Source organism: Motacilla alba, chromosome 3, assembly GCF_015832195.1.
Source record: "Motacilla alba alba isolate MOTALB_02 chromosome 3, Motacilla_alba_V1.0_pri, whole genome shotgun sequence".
Taxonomy (NCBI): domain Eukaryota; kingdom Metazoa; phylum Chordata; class Aves; order Passeriformes; family Motacillidae; genus Motacilla; species Motacilla alba.
Genome location: NC_052018.1, coordinates 78089552 through 78113202, shown reverse-complemented (window position 1 = coordinate 78113202; position 23651 = coordinate 78089552). Strand labels below are relative to the sequence as shown.

Here is a 23651-nt window from a genome sequence, read left to right as displayed (position 1 = left end):
GTATACCAATAGCTTTGAGGCTATAAATAAGTTTTTGTGATAATCAACATACTACTTCAGTCTGTCAAAACTGGAAACTTGGAGCATGTCCATCTAGCAAAGAAATTTCCTTTCTAAGATGCAACACCTCGCTTTGGGGTGGTGACATGGGTATCACACCTCGGTGAGACATGCATTTTGAATGATCTCTAGAGAGCAGCAAGACATGTACATCTTGTTTCCTCTCCTACCCATCAGACATACTCTGCCGTTAATCAGAAAAATTGTACTTACTTGAGAAGTTGATGAAATCAATTGTTGAGACAACAGACAGCTTGAGATCTGCTGTAATTTTATCGTTATCCTTACTGGTGTTTAATGTTTTGCTTGAAGTACTACAGCAAGTTTAAAAGCTGCTCATTTTGCTCTCAGGACAATTTTGATTAGCCTTGGTGGCACATGTTCCCGTGTGGGTTTGGTTTGATTTGGTTTCTTTATTTTTTCTTCACACACTGTATTTCTTTAAAAATTTCCCTGCTAGAGCCGCCTGTGCTAATTGGGGTCCTATTAATAAAAATATTCTGTAGAAAACGTTGTGTTTGAAAATTAGCTTTAAGACCATCAGTAGCCTAAAAGCTTTGTGTAACATGTCACTTAGATCAAATAAAGCCTATGGCAGATGTAGTAACGTTGTACAGGTAGGCTGAGCTGTACAAACTGAATTGGTGTTTTAGTGGGTGAAAAGGGAAAATCTCAACAAAACACAAAATGTTTTATTAAACTCAAGTAATTTCTGAAGCACCGTTTCAGAGCGGAATGCTCTCGTGGGTGCAGTGGCTCCGTGCTCCCGGCCCGGGGCCAGGGACACCCTTTCCAAGGGCGGCGTGCCTTCCGGGGGGCAGAGGCGTCGTGGCTTTGTCACTCCCTACCAGTGCTGAGGCCACCGACACCGGGGCTCTCTCGCACACTCGGGGTCAAAAACACAACCGGCGTGGGAGCCGGGCTATGAAACACAAATTCCCGCTCCGCTTTCACTGAGGCGGGGGGCGGCGAACGCGCTCGCCCGCTTACGACCCAGGTTTGGTCCGAAGCAGTAACGACACGGCAGCGGCGAGGATCGCCGCCGCGGGCCGGGATCGGTGCCGCGGGCCGGGATCGGTGCTGCGGGCCGGGATCGGTGCCACGGGCTGGGATCGCCGCCGCGGGCCGGGAGCGCCGCCGCGGGAGCGGAGCCAGCGCGGGGTGGGCGGTGGCGGTGCGCATGCGCGCGCGCAGCACAGCCCCGCCCCTGCCCCGCCCCTCGCGGAGCGGCCCCCTCGCCCCCGCCCCCCGCCGGGCCGCGGCCGCTCGGTTCCGCATCCGGCGCGGCTGTGTCACTTCCCGCTCACGCGGGCGCTCTCCCTTTCCCCCTCTCCCCGGACCCGGATGGTGACTGGCGGCGGCGGCTCCAGGGACTGTCAGTGAGCGGCTCTCCGCGGGCCTCTTGTCCTGAGGGCGGCGGCGGCGGCGGCCGCGAAGATGGCTGCGGCGGCCTCCTGCTCCTCGGCGGCGGCGGCGGCGGGGCCCGGTCCCGGTCCGGGCTCCTGCGAGTGGCTGCTGCTGCGGGACGGCTGCCTGCGCTGCGACGCCGACGGGCTCTGCAGCCTGTGCTACCACCCGGCGCTCAACGCCATCCTGGCCGTGACCGCGCGCGGCGCCATCAAAGTCATCGACGGCACCTCGGGGGCCACGCTGCAGGCGTCGGCGCTCGGCGGTGAGCGGGGAGCGGGGCCGAACAGGTGTCGTGGCGGGCCGGGGGAGCCTCGGGAAGGAGCGGCCGGGCTCGGCTCGGGCCCTGCATGCCGGAGGATCTCCCCGGCCTATTGTCACCCCTTTTTCTTTTCCTGGCCTGAAGGGCCTCCCTGCCCAGCGAGGTGGTGGAGTCGCCGTCCCTGGAGATGTTTAAGGAGAGACTGCACGCGGCGCTCAGTGCCGTGGTCTGGTTGACGTGGTGGTGTTTGGTCTTAGGCTGCGCTCAGTGAATCTCAGAGGTGTTTTCCAGCCAGAGCCTCTGGTTCTGTGTTCCTACAATTTGGGGCAGAGGTGCTCATGTAAACAGAGCCGAGGCGTTTTACTTCTGTAAAACATATTGGCACGGTTGCTGAAAGATTAAATGGGGATGGAAGGCTGTGATATATAGGGTTGTAATTTTTAATTTTGCTTTTGCAGGTGTTGTTGTGGATCGTGTAACGTTGAACCTTCCAAAGATTAGAAGCAGCATGTTAGGCAGGACAGGCACAGTTGTAATTCTTATTGATACGTGATACTGAAAGAATTTATTTATTGAGCCTTATTCTGCTTTTTTAAAGAAGGCTTACTGCTTAAAAGTGTCATTTGTCCTATGGCTTAAAACTATTTAAGATCAGAATCCTTCATGAAGTTTTTTGGTGATACGTTTTTGTATGTGTTTGAATAGTTCTTCAGGCTGTTGACTATCTTGACTGTCTCTGGTGGTAGTAACCATATCCCTGCTATTATGTTCAGGAGGCACGACTGTGTACTGGCTTTGTAGAGGCTTAGGCTGTAGCATCTCCATAACTATGAAGCAACTTTATTTGTTGGCCATTAGTGTTTTTGCACTGTTAATAAACTAGCTCTGTAGAAAAATATCCCAATGCCATTAACAGCTTTTGTTCTTGTTCATTAATGGCTTTTAAACTTTGGCACTTGTCAGAATATTGGCGGTGAGTGGTGGATAGGGTTATTTGTCTCCTTGTGAGTCCAGCCCTTGGAATAGAAAGATAGGCTTCTTACCAGTTGTGTGCCTCCATGTTCAGGTTCTCCTTACAGTTGTGTGTTGCTAATAAGATGTTGCTTTGCTGAGTGGTGGTGGTGAAAGGTTGTTTGCTGCCTGAACGTGGTACAGTAATGCCAAGAACTGCATGGGAATGCCATAGCCTAGGCAATATGTACACTTTCACCTTGAAAACCAGTAACTGTATTGCAAATGTCAAACTGAAGAGAACAGGACAAAAATTACTGATTTTCTTTCATAGCTCAAAGTTGGTACATTGTATGTAAAGGTTAAGCATTTGGGGCAATTGAAAAAAAAAAGTTTTGTGGAATTATTAAGAAGGTGCCAGCTCCTTTTGTTGTCAGTTGCTTGCACGGAGAATGAGGCTCTTGTGTGGTGTTTCCTGCATTGTTCAGATTCAGATCACTCTGTTTCTATAATTCTCTTCTACCATGCTGTCTCCTAAAGTGCTTTTTTTATTAATAACTTTGCTTCTTTTCTTCAAACTATTACAGGAATTTTTAAATTGCTTTTAAGTTGTGGATGAAGAGGGCATAAATAGAGAACTTAATTTGTAATTGGCTGTCTGTGTAGGAGATGTTTAATTCTCAGATACAGGAAAGGAAGTGATCTGTAAATCAAAGTGATTCTACAATTTGCTGTGATAGAATCCTTGCAAAGGATTTGACTCAGTATTCAAAAATGCTAATGGAAATTCTCCCTGAAATAGTAACTATTTGAAAATAACATCTTGCTTTGCTTCTGTTGCGTACATTCAATCATGTATACTTCCTTTAGTGTCAGTCTTCTCTGTGACAGCACGGCTGTAAAAGATGGGTTCTACTCCTCCTCACATAAAACAACAGAATTGCTTGCAATCTACCCAAATTTTATCTATGCAGTAGAGCTGATTATTTTATTACGGTGAAAAAAATTATAACCTGTAGTTTGAAGAAACTTTAGATTAATTTTCTTATGGATTCAGACTGGCATGCCTGTCAGAAAATCTGGTGCATCTCAGCAGTTGGTGTCTGTTGCGGCTATTAGCAATCCCGTTCACTCTTTTTCTCTCTCTCTTCCTTCCGTCTTTGGGAGGAGACGGAGAAGGGAATTTAGCCACTCTCTGATGTCCGCCTGCACTGTACAGTGTGAGCTCTTTTAATGTAGGATAGTAGTAGCTGGACACTCAGCCTGCAGACCAACTCTGTCTGTGCTCCCTCCCCTGCCATAAATGACAGGTCAAAGGATATTGTTGCTTCAGGGACTTCTGGTACTATAACTAAAAATAGAGTCTCTAGGAATTAAAACTGCTTCTCCTGGGAGACTGCTTGTCCTCCTTGGTAATTGAGGCTGCAGGTCTTCTGCCTTGCCAAAAGATTTATGTTGGACAGAAATGCTGTTGCTTGTTACCTAAACAAAAACAAAATGTAGTAGGCCTCTTTCTAGAAAGCAGAGCAAGGAAAAGATTCTCCTATCAAGGCAGGATAGGGGAGGAAAAGAAACACCACCAAGCCTCAGTGTGTTTTGTATTTGCAGTCACAGTTCACTGCGGAAATATATATTAAGCTTTGAGCTCATTCTCTGTGAAAAGATTGAACCTGTGGAATGCTGAATGTGGTAGAGCAGTGGAGGCTGCCTTCATTAGAATAGAAATGCAGATTGCTCTTTGGTGTGTAAAAGAGTAAGGCAAAAGATTCACAGCCAGAAGACTGTTCAGTTCTAGATGGGCTCCAGACATTAGAATGTGGTCTGTGTGCTTTGGTTACTCATGTGAACTTCATTGATCTAATGTATGTGGTGATCCAGGGACTGTTCTTCTGAGCCCAGTCTGTAGGAATTCAGTGTGGATTGTTAGACCATGCTGAATCTTCAGCAGCTCTGTCTCTTGAAAATGTGTAATCATCTTTAATCTATTTCCAGTATGTGCCCTGTAGGCCTGTTCAAGAGGAGCAGGTGATCATTTGCAATAGCCCAGAACGTGGTAGTACATAAAAGTAGGGGGAAAATCAGGTATCACTAAAGTTAAGCTCTTACCTGGTGACAACGTTGTCCTTTTTATTCTGTCAAGATGGTTGCATGCACACTGTGCATTTCAGAGAACCAGACTGGAAGTGGAAGGAAAATTCTTGTGATTTCTGGATGTTCTGCGTTTCTGTTTATTTGCTTGTCATGGTTAGTCAGGACTGGTTTTGAATCTGTCATGCAAGTCTATCAAGTACTTTATTTTCACTCTTAGACATTTAAATATTTCTGTGGTTTCAGTTTCAAGTTGAACACTGGTAGGCCAAAAAAGCATAAATGGGGAATCTTCAAATACAGCACTAAAGATGAGCCTTTTCCTCAGCCTCAAAAGAAGCAAACCAAAACAGCGAGACAAAAACCCCCTGAAGAATCTAAACAAACTTCCCGATTAGTCTTGAGTGACTCTCTTAGTATTCATAGAGGTGTTCAATTTATTAGTCCCTTCTATTTACAAATAAGCAAAGAAAACTGCCTGTACTGGAAGAGTCCTATAACTCCCAGAGAAGCTTGGGCAGGATTAAAATAAGAAACTAAAATGTACCATGAGATGGACAGTGAATGTTCCAGTAGGTATTTCTAGATTAATTTGATGTAGTAGTAACTTCAGAGCCTTGTTTGCTAAAATGCACAGTGTTTTGTAGCTAAGGCCTTCTAAATTACTTTAGGAATCAAAATATAGACTTCTGAGTCTGCAAAGGGAAGGATCTGTTCATGGTACATATATACCAGCTCCTGAAGGGGAAACAGAGTTTCTGCCTTATCATCAGAGGCCCTTAAGGGCTGTTCCTCCATCAGAAAAATTTAGAAGTAAATAGATCCCAGTCTAGGAGGCTCACCTGTTCCAGCAAGTTCAACTCCATTGCCTGTCAGAGTTTCCTTTTAGGAAGTCTTGTTTTTCTTCAGCTGTCTGAATTATGGTGCCTTGGAAATCTCTTAAGAGGTACCCGGATCTGCTTCTTTCTTTTCCATGTGATGCAGAAGGCAAAACAAGAGGAAAAGATTCTCTTTTGCTACTTGGAAGTCATAGAGGGAATTTACACTTAAAATAATCTGTAGGGAGAAACTGTTGGGGTACTCTGTCATCCAATTCTACTCTTGATTTATTTGAAGACACCGTTAACAGTTTCAGCTGTTTGAAGCTCACTGGTAATACTGCTCAAGTTCTTAATTCCTCAAAATTTTGGGCTTGTTTCTTCCATCTTTTTGTTTCTTGTATTCTTTTGTTCCATTAGGAAACAAATACAATGATAATAATGAAGCCCCTTGGTCTTAACATAGAATTTCTCATCATATAGGAAATGTTGTCAAATCTAGTGATGTGCTACAGCCCACCTTGCATTTCAGCATACTTGGGTGACTGCTAATCTGGGTGAAATGCTTTTTAAAGAGATCATTTCATTTATTTATGTGGTCTTAAGATCATTCATGAGGTGCCTGAAGCATTTGAGAAAACAGGATAGGAGAACTGTTAGATTTGAGTTCAGTGTTTTATACTAGCAAAGGCTCTAGGCTGCTGTGAGCTCCATTTGTCTGCTAGCATAATCAGTGTGTCAGATATCCCTTCTTACTTACCAAGCATCTTGCCAAGCTGTCAAAATTCTGTTAATTGATATTTCCAGGCTCTGTTGATGCACATCTGGATTATCTCCTGCAGAAGCTAGAACAGAGTAAAATTAAAAATCTTTTCTTATCACATAGCTCTAAAGGGATGTTTGCATGTCCATGTTTCATGCAGGGATTTGGAGGTTGTAACAGGCAGCAATGCAGGCCTATGTTATGTTGTCAGGCATGATCACACAACATTTTTTAATTTTATTGACAGATCATTCATATCTGGACTGATGGATTCATGGCTGTCACTGCAACAGCAGTGCAGTATTATTAAAGGTTGCAAAATGCTTTAATGTCAGATAACCAGAAAATTCCTATATCTCTGCATATGGACTTTAAAAAGGTCTTCTGCAGGAAGACCAATCCTGAAATGCTTCTTAGTGACCTGAGGAGGAAACACTGTGCTAAGATTTGTGTCAGGGATTTGAACTTTGACTACCTGCCCTAATTGTCTCACAGGTAGTTAAAGCATTTCTCATTGATATGAAGGTTTTTCAGGGAAAAAAACTGACTTTCACCTCAGTGCTGATTATTGTCCAACTTTGGTCAAGACAGCTTTTAATATGCCTATATGATAAACCTCTCAGCTCAGCTCCCAGTTATGTTGTGTACTGTGTTGTGTAAGATGTAGAAGAAACTTGGCAGAAATATATCCTGACAGATAACTGATAGTTCAAGTCCGGAACATTATGGAAAAAAGCAGGTGTATCTCTGTTGGGCTTGAAGTAATGAAAACATGGAGAAGGCTCATTGCCCAGTCCAGTAATCTATAAAAGTCTGATCTTTTACTGTTCTAAACTTGCTGGTGATCAGTGGTTTGGATCTAACACACTCTCTTGTACTATAGTTGGTCTTTTTTGGCAGCCCACCACAGAGTTAGCGGGCCCAGTAGAACCACTTTCTGAGTCTTTAGTTACATTGTTTGTAACTGTTTTTATGGTTGCTGTTGCACTGGTATCCTTAACTTAAGTGAAACAGACCATCTAAAATTTTGTAAGATAGAGTGTAAGAAAAATCTGTCCTAGATGAAGATTCACCTTAATTCTTTTTTAATAATTATTAGGTCTAATTTTTTGGTTTCAGGTTTTTTTCCCAGTTACTTTCAAATCTCGAAACAAAGTTTTCCATCCTTGCTTTTACAAGCAGTCTTTAATTTTCCTTGAACAGTACGACATATTTCAAAAATGTTTCTTAGGTTGCCTTGAAGATGGAGATGAGGCTTGCAATCATGTGGAGTCATGAACAACTTTTGAGTGTATCAGACTGTGCCAGGTCATGTTGTGAGATGGCTTTTTGCACGTTGTCTGTTCCAGTGGGATTGGTAACTTTTTACAAATTTTTAAAAATTTGTAAATAAAAGATTTACACATGGGTTAGTTCACTTTCCTGATGGTTCTTAAGTGATGCCACAGTATTCCTTTCTGCTGTTAGAAAGCTGTCCTTTAAATAGTTAATGCTTTCTTAATTGCACTGACTGCTCGCAGTCACCAGATGAGTGCTTGTCACTGAGTGGAAGTTTGAAGAAAGAACAGCTATTGGCCTGAGTTCTTTCATTTGTGAAATACAGATGAATACTAACACTTGCAAGTCCTTTGCTGCTTTGTCTTTAGGAAGAGTATCAAGATTTGTGTAAGGACCCAGTGTATGCTGCTAGTGAAAAGGTAGACAGGAACACTGCAGAACATTTATTTTGAAGATTCCTGTGCCTGTTGGGCAAAGAGCACTCCACAGATAAAGATGATAGTCAATAAACGTTGTGCATAACAAAAGTTTAGAAGTGTTAATTATGGAAATAATAACTTATCTGTCATATCAGTATAAACACTACTGTGTTTAAAATTTTCTTGAGCTATTTGCTAGGGCCATTCAGTGAGTTTTGGTAACTTTTCAATGTGTAGCTTAAGAGGAATTTGCTTAAATTGTCTTGAAAATTGGTAGTGTTAATGAAAACAAATCCAATGACAAGCGCTGGTTAATGAAGGCTTGTATGGCATACAGTCTGTCAGCAGTTCTTCAGTCCCCTGTACAGTCTGGGGAGGGAAAGCTGTTTGATCCGCTGCACTTCCCTGATTTGGCTGAGCATGAAGCTCTCAGGATCTCTTTGTTGCATTTGACAGCTGTAGGAGAAGAGTTTGGTAAACTCTTGTTTACTGGGCAACAGGATACAAAGATTCTCAGTGCCACCCTTCACGCTCCCAGCTCTTCCTTTCAATATGGAGTGAAAAACTTTAAATTGAAAGGAAGAGCTGGGAGGGTCTGAAGGGTGGCACTGAGAACTATGATGGAGTGCCTGAATGACAATGAGGAAAGGATTAGGGAAGTAGGAAGCTGGGAAGATGGCCCTGAAGACTGGAAATACAGTGTTTAATTGGAGAAAAAGAAGGCAGTGTGGTTAATGTGGAGAAAAAGTGGGATAGGCTTAGCTGACCTGTCTTCTGCAGGATCCTAGATTTATGTTGTGATGTAAATGATGACATGTAACACTGCTTGTTAAACTTTTTGGTGGTGGATTTTTCCTGATCTGTTTTCTATAGCTTTCGTGAGTCAGAAGTCGCAAGACCAGCCTTTTTCAACAAATAATCTCAGGTTCCCTCCCCATGCCATAATAGGAACGGAAAAGTCCTTATTCTGAATCTGTGGAGGACCTGGCTTCCCAATACCTACAGAAGGCACCTGGCAAGACCAGAATTAGTGACTTTTCTGAATGCCCCTATTCAGTGAGAGAACTTAGGTTTAATTTATGTGATCACCATGTTCAAATATTCTTATGTTGCAAATAAGTGTTTTAAATGTACAAGGCCTTTTAATTTTGCTGGCTTTTCTGAAGAGCTTGTAAAGGCATCCTAAAGGATAGTTTCACTTTTAAATGTAACTTAAATGTGCATGAATCTAGTCTCTTCTATTTCAGCTTCCCTGTGTAGTAGTTACTAGGAGAATATGAGAATGCATTTAACAAACTTGAAATACTCATAAAAATTTAGTGGTGCTGTAGCCTGGTGTGCTGGGGTCTGAACTAATCCATAATGCCAGAACAAGGTCTTGTGCTGGGAATATGAAATACCAGCTAAATGCTCAGTTGTTACTGTATAAGCAAATGCTAGAGAAGTTGTCAAGAACTCATCTGATTATATGTCTTTTTTCAATGTCTGTATATGTGCTGTATTTCCATCTCAAAAAGAGTGTGACAGAACTAGAAAATTAAGGTTTGGAATGGTTTATATATGTGAAACAGTATTCAGTCTGAAAAAGATGATGGGGATGATTTGGAATGGGTAGTTGAGAGAGTGAGAGCATGTGAAAAATGAAAATTGGGAGTTGATTATTCAAGTGCAGGAGCTGAGGGCATCAAAAGAAGTAACTATGAGAAATAGTAAAATATGGAGCTCCTGGCTACAGGGCATTGTGGATGCTATATGTTTGTGGAATTACAACAGTATTGGACAAAGTGGTAGAGGAAAAACCTGTCTAAGGTCATTGTAATAATCAAAATCCTTTTTGGGTCAGAAGGTCCATAAGCACAAACTGGCTCAGGCTGAGAGTGTTACAGAAAAGAACCATTGTGTAGATTACCTTTCTTAAATTCTTCACTAACCACTTGGTTTAGACCACTGTCTTGGGCAAAATATGGGGTTATGAGCATTTTACTCTGATCTACCATGCCTGCTTCTCTGGTCAGTACAGGTTTTTTTAAAGTAATGTCCAAAGAGAAAGGTAGTAACTCAGCAGTCTAAAATAGCTTTTGAGCTACTGCTGCAGTAATGGAAGACTGCTGTTAGATTTTCTGCTAAACCTCTTTTTCTGCAGACTAAACAAGTTATCTTAGTCTTTCGCCATATGTTGTATTTTCCAGCCCTCCAACTTCTTAGTACCCCCTTCATGGGACTGTCACATATATGTGCTGATATCTCAGATGGAGGAGCAAAGATGGAACTGATACTCTGGATGTAGGCTTATTGCTGATTAGAGGAGACTGATCTTTTCCTGTGGACCTCTCTATGGTAGCAGTTTGTTGCTGAGAGGATGTACTGCTGCCTCTTGCTCAGCCTGTCCATCAGGATCCCCAAGTTCTTTCTGTTAGGTTGCTACCCAGACAATTGGTCCCCAGCTTCTCTTGATGTATGGAGTTATATCCCATTCTGGGTGAAAGACCTTGCATTTGTCTTCACTGAACATCAGGAGATTTGTGTCAAGCTATTCCTCTGTCTGACATCCTTGTAAAAGGCAGCCCTGCCATTTAATGCATCAGTTGCCCTCAGCCATCTCCCATTGGTGTCATCCACAGTCTAAATAAAGGTGCAGCATGTCCTGCCCTCCAAGCCATTGATGAAGGCAGTGAACTGTACATCAGGCTTTGTTGAATGCCACTCATAACTGGCTAGGTGCTGTATCCTTAACGACTGACTTTGCACATGACCGTGTAGCCAGGTTTTCACTTGCCTTATAACCCACCCATCTGCTTTTGAGAACTTGCTGCTTCTCCCAGCGTGTCTTGGAATCTCCTTACAATATGGAGCTTGGAAGGGTGAGAAGATAAACCATTTCCTGCCAAACAGTCTTGGGAGTGCACAAACTGCCATATGTGGAGATGTTTTCTCCTGTCGCAGAGACTGCAGGATACATAATGGGTGAACTCAGATGCCACTTTAGGGACCAAAAGAGGAATTGGTAGTAAAATTTCATCTGGCAAAGTTTCTTTGTTGTGAAATGCTGCGATGGGACTAGCACTTGAAGAACGGGAACTTCCTGTTACTGAGCTGTGAAGTGTTCTTGCCCGTGTCTGGTTGTGGGTGGAAGCTGTGTAATCTGTCTGTCTGCACCCTTTGAAAGAAAACTTTCTGGAAATTTTTTCATCATTTTTCACTTGAAGAAAAATTTTGAGGAAGAATGTGCCCTCAGTGAGGTGTTTGCAGAGAATTACATTCTCACAGTTTACTGGGGCTTACAGGAAGGATTCTAGGATGCCTTGTGAAATATTTCCTAATTTTTTCTTGGGATAACGGCATAAAGCTGTGTGAGTAGTTTTGTTCTGTACATACAAGTGATGCCAGTGATGTCAGATACATGGAGATCTGAAACCACACGAAGAGCATGGGCACATGGAGCTCAGGAACATCCTCCTGCTGATTCACTCTCATTTTGAGTCTGTACAGTGGGAGAGGACTCTATGCCTGCAAAGCGAGTGAGATATGAGCTGTCTTGATCTCAGTGGGGTTTTGTTTATGTTCTGAAACCTTTTAAGTGTTAGCTTCTCTTAGTAGTTGCTTGAGCAGACACATCTAGTTAATATTCATGTGGCAGTCTCCAGTGCTTTGGCCCAGATAACACATCTTCCTATTAATAAGGATTATTAAAACCAGCTATCATATAATGAAACTGATACTGAAGCAACTCTGTTGCGCTTGTTGCTAAAGGAAAAGATAAACTTTAGATCACATGTCTTGTTTTTTATTAACTAAATCCAGTTTTTGCAAATAAGTGAGTTTGAAGTCACTTTGTGATGTGAATCTGGGTATTTGTCTCCTTCAGCATTCTTGCTGTTTGGAGAACATTTTAAATTTTCTTTCCTGCTTCAGCTCTAGTGTGTTTTTTCTTTGTTAAATCATTTTGGACAGCTCTTCCAGCTGATGTGGCAGATGAAGATATGTGCATATAGTGAAATCTAAAAGAAAATCTTGTTTGTATATACCTGGTTTAAGCCATTAATGTAATTTGTCTAAAATAGGAACCTGAGCTTGTGTTCCTCTAATACTTTCCTTTCTATCCTTTCCTAAAGTTTGAGAATATTTCTGTTTTGGGGAAAGGAGAGGTTCATGGAGTGCCTTTGTGATGACAGCAGACTGCTTTGGTGAGGTGATGTTTAGTGCAAATGAGGGGCTGGGCCTGGACCTGGAAGATAAAACTACAGTGCTGAAGTATCCACAGGGGATGTACATGAGGAAGAGAAGAGGAGGAATGAGGGAGAGTCTATAACTGATAAATTCAGTAATTATGAGCAGTCATGGCCTGATTTGGCCAGGCATTAGACATCTTCTCATTATGGTGTTCCCAATTGTTCATAGCCACCGTGTCTTTGTTTCATTTGAGAGCCACTGATGTGAAATAATTTGGAGACAACTTTATTTTTAGACCAGACTTAGAGTGGTTTGCTCTTTATGCTCTTTTGTGTGAACCCTTTCCAGCTCATCCGTAGTTGTGATTTTCCACAGTATTAGTTCAAAATAGATTCCTGCAAATATAGCCAGTTAAGAAAGCAAGTTGAACTTTAGGACAGGATTTTCCTTTTTTTTTAAATTTTTATTTGTATTGCAGAACTTCCTCAAATTGCAAGTGTTCTGGTATGCTTGCCTTGGCAGATGTGTTGCTTAGCTAGTGTGTAATTAGGTGTTGTACTTGCTAACTTTCAGTTGGTTTTATGATTACATGAAGTGGTAGCAGTAAGAAAGGCACTTAATTTTTAACAAATGAGGACAACTGATACGTAAGGTTTTTTTAATCCCAGGTACATGTTAAAAATGTGTAAGAAGTAGCTGAGTGAGGTTCTAGCAGGAAGTGTTTTTGTCTCAGATGGAAAAAATAGTTTTGCTGTTCACTAATCTGGCCTTTTCTTGAGTTTTGGATTCTCTTTAAGCAGCTTGATGCTCAAATCTTATGGTACAAAATCAGTGGATCAGATAGGGCTCTTGATCTCCTGAAACTTAATTCATTTATTTTTTCCATGCTTGCAGGTATTTTGAAATGAGTACTGAGATATTGTTTGGATATTTTAATTTAAATGGTAGATGCCGTTAATTACCAGATTGGCAATTAATAATGGCAGATGCAATTAAATGCCAGAAACTGGTATTGCTGCACATAATGTATCTCTTCTACTGGGCTGATGGGATTTCTTTCTTCAAAAATGTTACTTTAATTCTTTATTTAAAGACCTAGTGACATTCATGACATTCATTATGAGCTTTGAACCTTTAGATACTTGATTGGGCTTGGGCCTTAACCTTATGGAATCAGTGCTATGATGCATGTGTTTACCACTCTCACTTTATAGCTGCAGGTAAGTGTTAATTTACTTAAATTTAGAAATTATTTTTGAGCTTTTTTGCTCTGTATTGGGAGCTTCTTGTCAAGAGAATTACTGACTTTGATATGTTTTAGTACTATTCCAGGCTAGCAGTTTTCTAGGTGAATTAGCTTTTTGCAATATCTCAAAAGATAAAGGTGTTACTGGCAGCATTAATCTCTTATCTCTTCCTGATGGTGGCCAAGCATATGCAGGTGACAGCCACTTCTCTTAAGCTCTATAGCTTTGAGGCTGAATCTGTCTTGAGCAGAGAAATGGAGACAAGCTTGTTCATTGTATACTTCTTGAAATGCAAGGCTAATTCTCTAATTGGTTTGGTTCATCTTAATGCCCATAGGCAAGGGGGCATGCCAGATGCTGCTTAGACTGTTATGAATTCTCCGGACAAGTTTGTTTTCTGTAATACTCTCACGGGTCAGATTTCGATCACAGGAAATTGCTGGTCTCTGTTCCCTGTTGTTTGAAACAAAGAAGGTGGAGGTGAAATGTTCCTTTTCTCAGGTTCTTAATTTCTGCAATCTGATGTTTGTTTTGTTTTATTTTAAGTTTTTAGGTTGCTAGTTCTAATGCTGTGATAGATGACATAGCACAGTGTAATATGCTGTTGGATTTGCACTTCTGGCATGCTAGCAGCCTGCCAGGTTTCCTTGTAAGAACTGACAAAAGGTTTAGTGACTTCTTTGTGAGTTGTTTTGTTTTTAATCCTAGGCAGATAGGCTGGAGATATTGGGAGAAGCTATGATTCATTTGTGCCAAGACTGAAAAGCAAAATCATTAGAAACTTAGAATGACTGCTTTTTCTCCTACCACCCAAAATAAATTACATTGCTAAAGCAATGTTGGCTAAAATGAGAGTAACAGTTGGGTTTTGATGATCTAGCTTAATATAATTTAGTGATTTTACATGAAACTTTTTAGCTGTGGTTTGTGAAGATGCAGGTCACTATTTATTGCCAGTAAACTTAGGCTGGACAGGCAGGGCATAATGTTAGAGGGGCACCAGTATGTTTTTCAATGGGTATTGGCAGAGTCCTTTAGCACATTGTAAAATATTGATCCTGAGTTAAAAAGAACACTTCTGACAATGCTTTAGGATGATTTAACTTTTCTAGGCATAACTTCTAGGTTACTGCTTCTGTAACGGAGATTTCTATATTCATTGGTTTCCTGGTTCTCAATCTATTATTATAATCATATGGTCAGCCATAATTAGACTGTGTTATAGTATGTGACTAGTATAAGAATTATCTTAAAATGTGTTTTGTGAACTTTTAAAATTAAACTCCTATTTGCAGAAAAGCTTCTCAGCAATTGAGAGGCTATTTAGTGTAAACTAGTCAGTTACAAAATGTGTTTCTCTGGGTTTTGGAAAAATATTAAATATTGATTGAATAATTTCCTTGAAGTTCAGTCGACTTAGGCTAAGGGAGCCTGTTTTGTTTTTAGTGCTTCAGATAAAATCAGAAACTGTAAGGAACTTTCTAGAGATAATTTGGCCAATCTTTCTGTCAGTACAACCAACCAGAATATTGGGCAGCAGACAACAAAAAAAAAATCACAGCTGGCAGACAATATATTTTTTGTTCTGTAGTTATAACTTATTTTGTTTTGCAATGGAGCAGAAATACTATGTTATCTGCCTCATTAGTTATCTTCATTGGCTTCTAAGGATTTGGACCATTTAGTCAGAGGGTATTAGCTGTTTGCTGCTTTAGATATGAGATTTCATTAACATCACTATAGAATTGATAAAATAAGAGTGGTCTAGCCTTGAAAGCCACAATGACTGGGGCTCCTACAGACTGCAGAACTCCTAGGCACAGGGCATGAGCATACTCCTGTGCTTGACAGGAAATAAGGAAAGTGCAAAAGAAAGTGTTCATGGTGGTGTCACTGCCAGAAAGGGTTAGCTGCTTTTCCCATTTTCTCTGGGAGGGGGAAGGAGGAGAGAAGTGATGTATTAAAGAAAGTGTCCTGTAGTGATCCATCTTTTGGATCACTCTGGATAGTCTGCAAACATCATCAGAATCTACTGAGGTTTCTAGTTTAGGGCATCAGATACTGTTCAGTTTATTTGCATAATAGTTTCCAGTACGTTGTTGAAACTTATACTTTTAAAGATGTTAAAACTTGTATTTTGTTATTTTGGTTGTAGAAAGTCTTGTGTGAGGACTTTCAGTGTATTAGCAAAACCACAGTTTGAAATTAGTTGGTTTACCATTCAGAGAACTCTTTTTTTGCTGAGCAAGGACCAAAGACTTCACAACTGTCAAGTGATTCCGGACTCTTCAAGTGTTTCTGACTGCTGTATCAATGATTACAATTGCAGTATACTTACTGCAGGCAAAGGCATATGTCCTTTGTTTTGTATGAGACATTGTTTCCGAAATCTTGGTGAGAAGGGCAGCTGACAACTGCTATTTACCTGCATTTTCAAAGAAAGGATACCACAAATGTAATGTGGTCAGATTCATGTGCCCTGTATTTCCAGAAGTTTTAATTTCCTTTTAACTCTTATCAAAGTGTGAAGATGACAGAATTATGTAGCTGTCCTTTCCTGGATGTTTTAATGTATGCTAGCTACCAAAATGGTGATTTTTTAAATTATTTATAATAAAAACAGTATCCAGTGTCTGAGGAAAGAGGAGAACATGGACAGGACATGATTAATGCAAAATTTATTGAAACTTCTGTTCCTGTGTGGCAGGAAGACATCTATGTTGACAATACAGCATTTTCAGCTGCTGTTGGAGAATGTGTCCATGTATTTATAACATACACACAGTCTGCTTCTGGAGTGGCAGCTTACTCTGTCTATGATAGAAAGCAGTTTGCCTTCTATGCAGGTAGCATTTCACATGGATTACATTTAGTTCTGCAGTCTATCCAGCTGTAGACACGTAATAGTGACAAGTAACATGAAACATTTTAGGGGATAATACCCATTGCCATAGCCTTTCCTTATTTATCTGGTGGCAGTCTTCCTCTGCCTTCACCAAACTTCTCAAAGCTGTTACTAACATCACGTGTGCAGCACTGAGCAGAAATGAGCTATTGTAGTGTCTCAAGGAACTCATACCACATTGGTATGTGCTGTACTTAGTTTTGTACATGCTGTACTTAGTTTTGAGAAGTTTAAGTGTTGTTTTGCTTGATGAAGTGCTGTTAGTAAGCCTTCATGGTAATTTAGCAATTTTGTCTCAGTATTCATGCTGGTTTGTCCATTTTTGTTCTTATTATTGATTGTCAGGTAGTATCAAGTACACCAGGCATCTGCATTAAGATTGAAAACACTAGTTGAGGCCTCCTGGTAGGAGGAGAACTTAAATCAATGGCTTCCACTGTAGGAATAAAACGGTTGTAGTTATTGATGGGATGTATAGATTTTGGTAGTTTGTTTTTTAAGATAGGAAATATAAAAGCTTGGTGAAAATTGTGGTTGCTAAAATGCTAGGTTTTGATCATCTCAAGAAGTAAATATTTTGCCAAAGTTTTACATTACTTTCCTAAACACAAATTAGAGATTTTTTCTATAAAAGCATTTTTCTAATTAGATCTTGCATTTTATCTTTCCTTTATAGCTAAACCAGGTGGACGGGTGAAATGTCAGTATATTTCTGCTGTGGATAAAGTGATCTTTGTGGACGATTATGCAGTAGGATGTAGGAAAGATCTCAATGGCATCTTACTGTTAGACACAGCTCTGCAAACGCCTGTTTCAAAACAAGATGACGTGGTTCAGCTTGAATTGCCAGTTACAGAGGTAAGATATGTGTGCGGGGGAACGAAAACAGCTATGTAAAGAACTGTGTCAGAAATACTGAAACCAAACATTTGACTCTGAGTTTCTAGGGTGATGTTAACAGCATGTAATGGAAAAGTTTCTTAGTTCTTACCTGTCATAGGGCCATAGCTTTTTACAGTTTCCTGTATCTCAAACAAATAAGAGCGTGGCTCAAGACCACATTATTTCAGAAGAAAGAACTTTTTAGTGACCAGAGATAAGGACTCATTTCCCCACCTTTGTCAGTGGTTGTGTATATATATATGCACTTCTAAGAGTCACTTCTGGCCTGTTAGGCATCCCTGATTTGTTGTTATAGTCTTTCAGGAAAAGAAATATGAAATCAGGTGACACGGTGTTCCGTCACATGAAGAATTAGAGCTGGAATCTAATTTTCCAGCAAGGTCAGCTGGCCTAAGAAAACAGGTTTTTTCCATGCAAACCTGGCTTCCGTTTTATGTTTGGATCAGGTGTAACACAGTACTTCGTGGTTTGGGTGTTTAGTATCGCTTTAGGAGAAGCTAATGTAGACATTTCTGCTTAGAGTGTAATGCTTAGGATTTGGTTGCATTTGTTTATCCTCAGCATTGATGTTCATTATATATGTGTTATGAATCAAGAATGTATGTTATATGTGAGGATTTGAGTAGGAGTAACAGCAATAAAATGTTTCATAGAGGTCTCTGAAGAGAGCTTTCCGGGTTCCTGATGCTTGCTGCTCACTCGCATAGCTTTTGTACCCTTTGTGGGTTACTAAAGAATCTTGGAATGTGTGGCTGAGTGTGAAGAAAGTGTCAGAGGTCAGGATTTCCTTTCATAAGGTCTGCTGTGACAGGTTTGCAGTCTCACGTGGTTGAATACAATCTGTAAGTTTGTGTCAGTTTTTGGCACAGAGATTCTTTGGTTTTAAAGAGTTTACAGACCCTTATTTACCGCACTTCTCTGTTAAGATCCTTCCTGTAGAAAAAGAAGTGTGGGGTTCAGTAGGATTAGCTTTGGGAGTTTCATCACCAGATCAGTGAGAAAGGAGGCAAAACATTATCAGTCTCAAGTTCTTTTAATTTTAAAGAGGTGGTAACCCAGACCTTGGAGGAAAAACTTAGTAAATACTAAGCAAATATCATACAAACACATCTGTCCACCTCTTTCATCATGGAAAGGTCAAGAACTTTCATACAAGGAAGGGTGTTTAGTGGTTTTTTTTTTAATCTCTAGAACATTTCTGCAGATTTTTGCACTTAATTTAAGTAGTCTTTTAAGTAGTTTGATCTGCTGGTAGTGCAGTGCACCTTTATGCATTTTGAATTGTCAGCATTAACAAATTATGAAGCAATCTCTGTGCATTTTTGAATTTGCTGTAGAACACTAAAATCTAGGAACTTCTACAGTCTATCTGTTATTCTTCTGATACAACCTTAGCTAGGGGGCTGGTTTGCCTTATTTCAGTCTTTGCATTATTTCAGTCTTTCTTCCCCTGAACTTCCCAAGGACATAACTAAGGCGCCTTTTGGTCCGTTCTGTTTCGAGCAGTTTGTGGACTATTGCATTGTCCTTGGGAAATATTTCTCTGTATTTGTAACTTGAAAGAATTCCTGTAATATTTTTCAGATGTTAACCCACCTAACAGCAGATATAGAATACTCTGTGCCTTGCACAATAAACATTCCTTTAACTCTTGCCTGTCAACATGAAGTTAGCCTACAGAGGGATAAGCTGGAGATAGATGAGACTTGGAAGAAAATGTCTATAAATGGATGATTATAGCATTCTTTTCTAGCTTCATTATTTCTGAGTTTTAAGAACTAACTTCTAAACTGGCCTGGATTTTTCCTTGCTTCATTTTTCAGCTTCACTGTATTAGCATTGTAAGTAACTTGTCTCTAATTTTATTGCAGTTTGGTTGTTCTCATTATTATCTACCTTTCTGAAGGTACAAAACTACTCAGAAAATGGCAAGACTTCACTTTTTGCTGTCACTTTTTGTTGTTAAAGCTGAATTAATCCTTTTTGAAGAGAAAGCATTGTGCAATAGATGTCTCCTCACTGCTTGCTTTAATAGATCTTGTTTTAACTTTCATGACTGACTTTTTTTTAGCATTTGGTAATATTGCCCTTGAGAGAATTTGTAGTAATTACTGTTACCATTGCTGAAGTTTATCTGTGGGCTGGCCTGTGAAGTAAAATTTGGAACATCATACTCAGGTCTGTATCTTTAATGGGAATTATGCAGATATAATATATGATAAAGTAGGATCTGGCAAAGGACATTTCTGAGAGTAATGAAGCAGGCATAATTCCTGTTGTAGTTACTCAGTGTGGATGCTAACTTTGCTTGCACATCTGCATTTTAGGCCCAGCAGCTGTTATCTGCTTGCATAGAAAAAGTAGATGTTTCTAGCACAGAGGGATATGATTTGTTCATCACACAACTGAAGGATGGCTTAAAAAATACCTCACATGAAACAGCAGCAAATCATAAAGTTGCAAAGGTAAGCATTTGTCTTTGTACTGTCTAACATGGATTCCCAAGTCTAATTTGTGTGTCTGACATAGAAACGTACAAAATCTGTGACTCTGAGTGGTGGATTTTGTTTGAAGACAGTGGAATATATTATCTGTTCCTTAGTTTTTTGTGTGAAGCTTAATTTGGTAAGAGAATAAACAAGATCAGTTTCTTGCTGAGAAAGTCAGCTAATAAACCCAGCTGACCTAAAGTTTGAATTTACTGAATTTCCTGTGTTATATTCGTGTTGCTTTTGTGAGGCTGTTGTATTTCTTGATATCACATGTGTTTGGTTTTGGTTTTGACACTCTTCTGATCTGTTGGTTGTTTAGATGTCAAAATTCTAAAATGAACTCTTTTTCTTATTTAGTGGGCAACGGTTACGTTCCACCTTCCTCATCATGTTTTGAAGTCTGTCGCCAGTGCCATTGTAAATGAACTCAAGAAGATTAATCAAAATATTGCTGCCTTACCTGTAGCATCCTCTGTGATGGATAGGTTATCTTACCTCTTACCCAGCGCACGACCAGAGCTCGGTGTGGGACCTGGGCGATCTGTGGACAGGTATATTAAGACAAAATAAGTGATGAATTTGACCCCTTAGTTGTATCAGGATAAGCTCTTAGATGACTTTAACTTACTTGCCAAAGAGTTAGTCCTATTCTGTACTTCGCTGCTCTTACACATACAGCTAATGAACTGTGTAATACATATTACTGAATTTAGCCCTTATGGACACCACAAGACTATGTGGGTTTCAACTTTAATGCAAATCAAATTTACATTGCTCTTAATCCCAACATACACTTTTAAAAAGGTAAGAATTGAAGCCTTAAATACATGCTACATTTTATCTTGAAGTTAGTTGCTTTTCCTTCATACAAGAAAGAGTTGTGCTTATGTTTTATGGTTTAGAAGTTTAGGAAGTTATCTTTGCAGACCATATATATGCTACTTCTGAATTCTCTAGTCAACTGCAACATGTTCAGGGTAAGAGAGCATTTTATCTCAGATTGCTGCTTCATCTCTTTCTGATCTAATTGGTAATGTATACACAAGCATTATTTTAACCTTCATAAGCTGAGACTAGTTAAAATACAGGTAAATCTTCTAAGTTTATAAATTATTCTTTCTTGAAAGTGTCTGTACAAATATTATTTTGCATTTGTATTATCATTTTTTACATCTCAATTTAATGAATTTGATTTCATCTCTTAGCTTTTCTTCCCCAAGCCTTCAGGTCTACCTGTACCTCGCCACACTTGATTAGAGCTCTCCCAAAATCTGTCTCTTGAGCTGGTTTAATGTCAAGTTAAGACAGCTCTTATGTGAACGTTGCTAGAATAAGATTACTTCCTTGGCAGGAAATGTTTAATATTTCCATTCCCTTAAAAGACAACAAAAATTTCCTGAAACTGAAAAGCAGAAACAGGAAATAAGGCACCTTTCCGTCTAACAGCCCTAGTTCTTGGGAGAACAAAACTCTGTCAAGGGAAAAGAAAAACTGATACTCATTTCTCATGTGCTATTGCAGATGAGAGACATGCATTGAGTGTAGGTGGAAAAGAGAGGAACTTCTTTTCTCTCTTAACTGTTGAGTTGCAGAGAGGTTCATTTTTTGGGATGAAGTAGTTTAAAATTTATAAGTATTACAGTATGTAGTGAGTGATGACTGGGGGGAGGGATGTAACATGTATTTAGTTAAGCCTAAAATATCATTTTAGAGTATTTTTAAAGGTGCATATTCATCATACCTGTTTAACTAAGAACCCCAAATTTTTACAGTAGTTGTCATGGTTAAAAAAATCCAACTCTCTTGCAGTTCTGTTGGGCTAGCTTCTCCACCTGCCTTCGATGCAGAATAGCTTTGGGTATCTGAAGCTTTTCTGCAGGTAGATCAAATAGGCTACCTGGAAGCTTATTTTCTTAATCCTGCTTTTAAGGGTCCATAGGTTGTTGTGTGGCTTTTTGTTTTTTCATTTTTTACTGGATATACTTTAAGCACCCAAGTGAGGGAAGTTTGTAATTTTCCTGTAATAGTTAATTATAATTTTATGTGTAAGTTAGAGATAACTATTTGTGCTATTTTTAATGGTTACTGAAGCGCTGAAAGTCTTACAAATAGTTAGGGTTTTTAATTTTAAGTGGCAATTTTGGGTCATGTAGAGTTTTTCACCTTTCTAGGTCTTTGATGTATAGTGAAGCTAACAGACGGGAGACATTCACTTCATGGCCTCATGTGGGTTATCGGTGGGCACAGCCAGATCCTATGGCTCAAGCTGGGTTCTATCACCAGGTAAGAGATTTAGTTGTTCTTGGTCTTTGTTCCCCAGGTGGGAGGGAAGGGAAAAAAGGTGGTGATGTTTTCTAGTAGGGCTTTTTTTTCTGTTTTTACTGGATTCCTTAAATTATGCATAAACCATAACTTTGTCATTCAGCTTTTTTTTTTTTTAAGTTTCAAGGGGTTTTGGTGCCTTGAGTTTGCCTCTTTTTTTTTTTTTTTTTTGTACAGATCACAGAAAATACTGATCTGAACTTCAGCATATAAAACTTTTTGAAATAATCAGATTGATCTGAGTTAACAGTAATAGAGATTGAGTTGGTTGTTACATAGACTCTGTCTTTCTCCTTGTTAGATTGTTGAGTAAATACTCAACAAGTAAATACTTTACAAATAAAGCAAAAAAGCAGTAAGCTTGGCACTAGAGTTCTCTAAATATACTTTCCTAGCAGAATTTTGTTGTATCAAACAGACGTCCTAGATCACATTAAATTGTTAGGCTTAGTGAATAAATACAACCTCAATGTTTTATTCTACTACTTTTGCTTATTTCCATTTTTCATTCCTTGAAATTATTTCTGCTTTAAAAAATATTTATAATATGGGTTTAGACAATAATGACTGGGCAGTGCCTATCATTTGACAGCAATATTGTCTGTTTCATTCTGTCAACAGTAAAGCGTGATAGGTGGATGAAGTTTTTGGATGATTTCTTAAACTTGCACAAAAGAGGAAATGCAGGGAATTAATATATTGGAATTGCATCTGCATATTCCCTAACATGTCTTGAAATGAGGTCATAAAAATGCTAAATTTTAAGAGAATGGAAATTTTGATTGTTTTTCCTCAGTTACTTCAGCTAGTAACAACTGTTCTTTGCAGAGGAGTGGTAGAGAATACTTTATGTCCTAAGAGATTGGTAGGAATATTTTTTAACCCGTGTTTATCCAAGCATGTATTCTGCTGCAGTTCTAAATATTTTGAACCTTGTGAACTTTTGCCAAAGAAAAAAAGTAATTTCTGTTCTTTGTCTGTGGTTTGCATCCAATGACTTGCATGAATGTTAATTCTGGATCTCTTCTACAGTAATGTGTATTCTTTTTTTAATGTGAAATGCTGCCACTTTGTAGTATATAATTTTTGGCCTTTTATATGTTTGGTGTGATGCTTTAGTATGTCACTAGAGGGAAAGAAGTTGATCACCTAGTTAAAAGTGTTTCGTAGTACATAGCTATATAAATTTCAAGTGTTTCTTCCTATTTTCATAGCCTGCTTCATCAGGAGATGACAGAGCCATGTGCTTTACCTGTAGTGTGTGCTTGGTGTGCTGGGAGCCTACAGATGAACCTTGGTAAGTTTAATGATGGGTGAAGTACACCTAATTTTGTGCTGAACAGGTTAGAAATCTTCATAGGACAGAAATCAACATTTCTCAATGGTATTACTGGTGAGTTTAGGACAAGCCATTGACAAGAATGGGTTTCCAAAATGATTTCATGGAACAAGTCACACAAAGATTTGATGTACTGTATCAAATTTCTGTGTAATGCTAAAAGAAAAAAAATACCCTTGGTTTTATTTCTTAATTCTGATTTGCTCTTTCGTTTCAACTTGCTTCTT

General features: G+C 39.6%; 1 protein-coding gene across 5 annotated transcripts in view; it reads left to right on the top strand.

Moving 5' to 3' along the window:
• Positions 1 to 1300: 1300 nt before the first annotated feature.
• BIRC6 (baculoviral IAP repeat containing 6) overlaps positions 1301 to 23651 on the top strand; it is a 176180-nt gene continuing 153829 nt past the window's right edge. For all 5 annotated transcript variants that reach the window (XM_038133271.1, XM_038133269.1, XM_038133270.1 and 2 more), the window contains exons 1-6: positions 1301 to 1732; positions 17045 to 17226; positions 19599 to 19736; positions 20121 to 20314; positions 21935 to 22046; positions 23300 to 23382. In XM_038133271.1, coding sequence (XP_037989199.1) covers positions 1498 to 1732; positions 17045 to 17226; positions 19599 to 19736; positions 20121 to 20314; positions 21935 to 22046; positions 23300 to 23382 — 944 coding nt within the window. In that variant the 5' untranslated portion in view covers positions 1301 to 1497. The remainder of the gene's footprint in view (positions 1733 to 17044; positions 17227 to 19598; positions 19737 to 20120; positions 20315 to 21934; positions 22047 to 23299; positions 23383 to 23651) is intronic.